This window comes from Artibeus jamaicensis, unplaced genomic scaffold (genome assembly GCF_021234435.1).
Source record: "Artibeus jamaicensis isolate MK-2021 breed Jamaican fruit bat unplaced genomic scaffold, CSHL_Jam_final contig_511, whole genome shotgun sequence".
Classification (NCBI taxonomy): Eukaryota; Metazoa; Chordata; class Mammalia; order Chiroptera; family Phyllostomidae; genus Artibeus; species Artibeus jamaicensis.
In genome coordinates, this window is record NW_026521866.1 from 4318271 (window position 1) to 4324884 (window position 6614).

At 32.0% G+C, this 6614-nt stretch overlaps 1 protein-coding gene across 3 annotated transcripts in view; it reads left to right on the top strand.

Moving 5' to 3' along the window:
- SEH1L (SEH1 like nucleoporin) overlaps positions 1-6116 on the top strand; it is a 72667-nt gene extending 66551 nt beyond the window's left edge. For 2 of the 3 annotated variants that reach the window (XM_037127304.2, XM_053668833.1), the window contains 3 exons: positions 677-834; positions 2449-2599; positions 3578-4053. In XM_037127304.2, the coding sequence (XP_036983199.1) occupies positions 677-834; positions 2449-2599; positions 3578-3590 (322 nt within the window). In that variant the 3' untranslated portion in view covers positions 3591-4053. Of the gene's footprint in view, positions 1-676; positions 835-2448; positions 2600-3577; positions 4054-5343 lie in introns of those variants that run through there. The other variant, XM_037127306.2, reaches the window with a different exon arrangement.
- The last annotated feature ends 498 nt before the right edge of the window (positions 6117-6614 follow it).

Genomic DNA, 6614 nt, shown 5'->3' on the forward strand with positions numbered 1-6614 from the left:
ACTGAGTAAAGAGATTTATATTTTCTTTTTTTAATTTTAATTTTTTAATTGTTATTGTTGTTCTATTACAGTTGTCCCAATTTTCCCCCATTGTTCTCCCCTGTCCTACACTATCTTAATTATGTTTTATTCATGCTGGTACTAACAATGAATTAGAACCTCTGAATATACTTGGTACTCTATAAATGATTAAGTGAATGAGAGATGACAGACCAAGGAAAATTAAATTAGCACTGAGACATTGTCGTGAATAACCTTTTAGCTTTAATTTCAGAATTGTTTCATTTCTTTTTTTCATTCCTTTTTCTTCCTTTCTTTTCTCCTTCTTCTTACTGCTTTTTGTTTACAATGAATCATCATCTATTTTATTCCTGTACTTTGGGGGAATAAAATCCTCTTCCATTTTATCTTTCTTCTATGAAATAGTCACTCATTATCTTTTATGTGGTAGGATCCCACCAGGTACTGGGGAGTCAGTTGAACATAACAGCCCATTGAGCTAATGGGGGTAGGGTATGGGTATGCACAGTACTATAAAATAATATGGTATGTAGGTGAAACCATATATTTTTGTTTGTTTAGGTAGGTCTTCTGGTGTGTGTGTGTGTGTGTGTGTGTGTGTGTGTGTGTTTGAACCTTTTCCAAGAATTCCTCAGGAACAATTTTTTGTTAACAGGAAAGAACTTACGTCTTCTGGTGGGCCAACAAAATTTGAAATTCATATAGTGGCTCAGTTTGATAATCATAATTCTCAGGTATGGCGAGTGAGTTGGAATATAACAGGAACAGTACTAGCATCTTCAGGCGATGATGGATGTGTAAGATTATGGAAAGGTGAGGTTTCAATGAAGGATTATTGCTTTATGTTGCTGCTTTTAAATTTTCACTTAGAAATGCAAACTCTGAACATTTAGAAAAAAATCTTTCCACGGTTAATTTTAAATTATGTCATATTAATTTGTTATTTTGAACCTTCCCATCAGTTTTCCCTATTTCATTGCAGTTAATGACTAATTGAATTGTTTAAGTTTCCATGTGGAACCAAGCAACTTTAAAAACTAAAAATAATTGTAACAGAATATGCAGTATATTCAAGATACTGTTTGCTGTATGTGTAACATGCAAGCTCAGGATAGGAGTAGAGTCACCTCTTCTATTAAACAATTGCTTTGGTGAATCAGCTATTAATAGGAGAAAATCCAGTCTCTTCCTCAATTCCCCTCTGCAGAAATTCAGGACTTCCAAATTCATATCTGAAAAATTCAAGAATTTTGAGGCCATCGGTTCTAAAGTTTTCTTGTAAATGCCATGCTGAAAGAGACTCTGGTCTGGGTAGGCAAACTGTGGTTGTTGTAGTGTGGTCTATACTTTTACATGGATATTTATCCGTTGGGCAGAGGTGCCCTTTGTGGACCACTGTATTTAGTGGTTTCCCATGCCTTGGGTCCAAAATTATAGCTTAGCTTGTTTAACTCAAACAATGAGCTTTTTCCAAAGTACAGTTTGACTAAGTCAGTTTTAGGCTGTGGTAGAAGCAGCCCAGACTTCCCTTTCTTCAGTGTAATTTGATTTCACAGGCAATTGCTGACCTTTCCTGCCTATGGGCTTTAGTGAGATCACCCAGCTTCATGCCAGTAGGGCTCCCTACCTTGGGTTTCCTGGGGCTCATTGTCTCCTCTGGCCATGTTTGCATTTGAAGACTTAGGTGTTGGATGAGTCACTCAAACCTGAAGGTTTTGTTTCCTACATCCATCTCTGAGGACCTCAGGTACCCACGTGACTTATACTTGCATAACCAAGAAAACAAGTACAATACCCTACATATACAAAGAATTTCTCTTGATATTAAGTTAATGTAAAATGTTGCAGCTTAGAGAATTACCTCCAAAGAAGGGAAATGGGTGCTGAAAGTTTTATTTTTATTTTATTTTTATTTATTGTTTTATTTTATTTATTTATTTTAAAGATTTTATTTATTTATCCTTAGAGGGAAATGGAAGGAGAGAAGGAGAGAAACATCAATGTATGGTTGTCTCTCGTGAGTCCCCTGCTGGGAACTGGCCTGCAACCTGGCATGTGCCCTGACTGGGAACCAAACCCTGATCATGTGGTTCGCAGGCCTGCGCTCAATCCACTGAGCTACACCAGCAAGGGCTGAAAGCTTTATTTTTAAATTAGTAATTCTTTTAAGACTTTACAAAATAATCGTTAAAATTAAGACATGTTTAAAAAATATATAAATGTTTTATATATATTTATAAAGATATATTTAAGGTATTTATAAAAATATCTTAAACATTTATTTTGAGAGAAGTGGAGCCTGTAGGGCACTTTAATTGTGATTTAATTGTTTATTTGTTTAATTATAATATAAGGACATGAACATTGGTTTGTGCCCTTGAACATAGGTATTAGTCATGTTAATGTATTTGACTGTTTTCCTTTCAGCTAATTATATGGACAATTGGAAGTGTACTGGTATTTTGAAAGGTAATGGGAGCCCCGTCAATGGGAGTTCTCAGCAGGGAAATACAAATCCTTCCCTAGGTTCAAATATCTCAAATCTTCCAAATTCATTAAATGGATCCTCTGCTGGCAGGTAGGTTGTTTATGGAAAAACTAGAAATTCTCTTCTTTTTAAATTATTCTGGTATCCGTATTAAAGTGTGTTATTTAATGGACTATAAGATTGAAGTAAAAAATTCACTCACAGAAAAAATTCATATTGTTGACTATATTTGGTTTAGTCGTGATATTTAACAGGTAGGTAGTGAGGCCATTAAACAAACAAAATTATATTCTCAAGTTTAGATGAAGAGGAACTATGGGATGGATAAAAGTGAGGAGGTTAGTTGTAGATTATTAGTGTGTTAGTAGTGCTGGCAGTGTAGCCTTTGACTTGGGTCAAACTGAAAGTTTAAATAAAATACATTAAGGCTTTATAAAAGAGAGTAAGTTAATATTTTTATTTGTTTAAAACTTTAATGGAGATTGTAAGAAAAAGTGGTAAATTCTGGGTACTTGATTTTTTAGAATTTTTAATGTTTTAATTTTTATTTATGTTAAGAATGTTTAATATGATCTAAAGAGTCATATTATTTTAATATTCAAATTTAAATGTGAATTTGTATTCACATCAAGAACATCAAATTATTTAATGTTCTTTATGGAATATTCAGGAAAATTCAAAGCACAGCCTTAAAAACTGTCCTGTGGTTATTCAGTTGTCTTCTTAAATAAAAGAAGATAATTGTATTTAAATTTTTCTCAACTATTTTTATATAGTTGTACTTTTATAAAGAAGTCCTGCTATTTGATTTTGAGGTTTAAGTATTTGCAAGAAAACAGTTTCAGGTTACAGTAGAAGTTACCAGATTATAAAGATGACTCCATGAAGTAAAGGATACTAGTGTAAATTTAAAGAAAAGCAAAATCTGGTTTTTGATTGTTGCCTGTACTGCATATTTTCTGTTGTAAAGAACTTTGAAGTTTTGATCTGTATTCTTACTGTGTTAATAACCATGTGTGTTGGATCTGTGATGCATTTTCTCTTCATTTGTATTATGTCCTTTAACAGAAAACACAGCTGAGTACCAGCTAACTGGAGTAACTTTGCTGTTTTGCTGCTTGTTGCATGCATACGGGAATGGAAAGTGAGCTTCTTTTTCCCTATCCCAGCATCATTTGACCTCTCCCAAGACACACCAGCAGCCTGCTTACTACTAAATGCAATCCAAAGGCTCTTAAAAATACAGTATATATCTTTCCTTTGTATTAGCCAGGTTATTGACACTATTTGAAACTTTTGAAATACTAATGGAGAGGCTTTTTGTTGAGACACTATCACCAAAACTCTTTTGAAATGTTTCCGAAACTAACATGGGTTTTAAAATGAAAAGAATTATTGCCATCCTTACAAGTATTTGGGAGGAGGGGAAATACTACTTTATTTGGAGAATATAGGCTTATTTCTTCTGCTTTCTAAAACAGTTAAGATAAAATGATGAACATGGATAATTTTAATTTGGAGATTGAATAAATATTTTTCATGAAGGTTGCTTTGAGTGTTAATTTGTTTACCTTTTGTAGAATTAGTGTGTACATGATATTATTCAGTACAACTCTGTCATTTCTTTGTAACATTTTAAAAATATTAGTAAAGGGGAAAAAAGTACCATATTTTTTGGACCATAAGATGCACCTAGGTTTTAGAGGAGGAAAATAGGAAAAAAATTCTGAAGCAAAATTGTGGTAAAATATTTAATAACATAAATAACAATCTTTCACCAGTATAAATGTAAACAGAACTCAACAGCAGCACTAACAATTACTCCTCCCAAATGAGGGGAATGTGTTTTATAGTCCGAAAAATATGGTAGTAGTAAAATGAAAAAACTGCACAGTTTGTAGCCAAATTAAACATTTGGTATTGCTTCATTAAAAATTTGGTAGTAAAATGAAAACATCTTTGTAAGTTTTTGATTCCTATTTGCTAGAGATTAACATTTTTAATATGCGTTTGTATATTTTTATGGTGTGATTTGATGGTTTAAAGTTCACTTCAAAATTTGGAAATGTACTATAAGAGAAACAGCACAATTTTGCTGAAATTGTGCATGAACATCTTCTATATTCTTTGTCCCAGAATTTTCTTAGTTGGCCGCTTCATGTAGTTCATACTCTATAGAAATGTGACCTTGATGACAAGGCTATAAATCTTTGTTGGCTAAATTAATGCACATAAGTATTATTGATTAGTTACAAAATGGCAGAATAATGACAATAGCACATATTCATTGAGCCCTTTTAGTTATCAAAATTTTGTGCTAATAAGGTTTTTCAGAAAAACAACTAAAAATATTCAGAGATATTAGTTCTTTGAAAGTAAAAGTATATTTGGTTTTCAGTATCATGTTTGAATTTTAATAAAATGCGTGCCTGTGTGCATTAAACAAATGAAGCATTGTTTAAAATAAAGAAAAAGCTTATTAGATTTTTAAATTTACAGAATAGCATCGAATGTTTCTGAGAGGTTAGAAAATGTTAAATTACAAAATTTATGTCTTCTGTACATTCATGCTGATAATTTTTTTTTGACGTTTTAAGTTGAACAGATTAGAGTTTATTCTTTAAAATTTCTATACTTAGGCAAGTTTGGTTTTTAGTAAGGGTCTTGATTTTTGCTATTATGTTCTATTAGTTTTGGCATGAATATACTAAAGGTTTTTTTTTAGTGTGTGTTTTATCCTGTTTGGTTCTCTTTGTATTTACCACTTCTCTTCTTTTTTTTCTTTTTTCTTTTTCTGTTGTTTTGGTGTTTTCTTCCTGTCTTCATTCTTTCAGGTATTTCTTTCCCCTTCTGGATTCCCCACGAGCTGGATCAAGATGGTCCAGTTATGCCCACCTCCTTCCTCCTCCTCCTCTTCCTCTTGTTGTAGAGCAGTCTTGTGATGTTAACACTGCCAACCTCCAGTATCCTCACCCTTGCAGGCAATCTCTGTCTCAGAATCTTAATCTGTTACCTGAGAATGAAGGGATTTAAAACACTAACTTAAAACTTAAAGGTCTTTTTCAAGTGCTTAGGGTACTTTTATTCCTGGCTGCTTTTTGTTTTTCTACAATTTTCTTTCAGAAAATTTTTCTAATTTAGGATCTGTCTTACATGTACCCATATTAAAATTGGAACACAGTGTTTAGCACTTAAACATGTTTTTGCTTCTGCATCAAAGGGACATTATTTTCATTGGTTGATAATCTTTGATGAAAAGAGATATGTACAAGTAATGTTTAACTGTGATTCACCCAGTAGCTGATTTCATAATGTCTGTACATTTTATTTTGAACTGTTGTTACATGATGTTAAGTTTCTAATGGTTCGGCATACTGGTTAATGTGAAAGCATATCATTATAAAGTTCAATTTGCCTTTGAGACATATTAAGAGATGTTTTTAATTTCACAGGCTAATATTGAAACTGATCAGTTTGTAAAATAAATCATTCCTGTCTATAAAGCAGCAAAATATAATATAGACTGGTTGGTCTTTATTTTAAACAAAGTAACTTGTTTTTACTGCTTGGAATTACTGTTTAAAGCTTTTGTAATTATTCTTTGAGTAGATTATTTAATAAAATATATTTTAAAAGCTGTGAATCTGTTGCCTTATAAAAATGTACTCTGTTTGACAGTTGGTAAAGCTTATATCTCCTTAAAATACGTTGCTAAAAAATAGAATCCAAATAATCAAAAATTAGGGGGTGGGTGTGACATTTATTTAACAGGTAGAAAGGCACTACTATGTAGACTAGCATGTACAACTGACAATTTTCAATCTAATTAGACAAATTATTTTTTCTCATATTTTATTTTTTTATTGAATTTACTGGGGTGACATTGCTTAATAAAATTTTATAGGTGTCAGGGGTTAGATTATTTTCTAAATTCATATTTTTAAATTTAAACAGTGTACTTTATTATGGTAAATGAAATATATGGGTCTAGTAATATTCCTTTAGGTTCATTTTTTCACAGGAATCATTAAAGATTTAACTTCTTTAGGGCTAGAGAAAGATGTAATTTGAGCATTTCAAATGTGACTCGGTTAATCACACATAG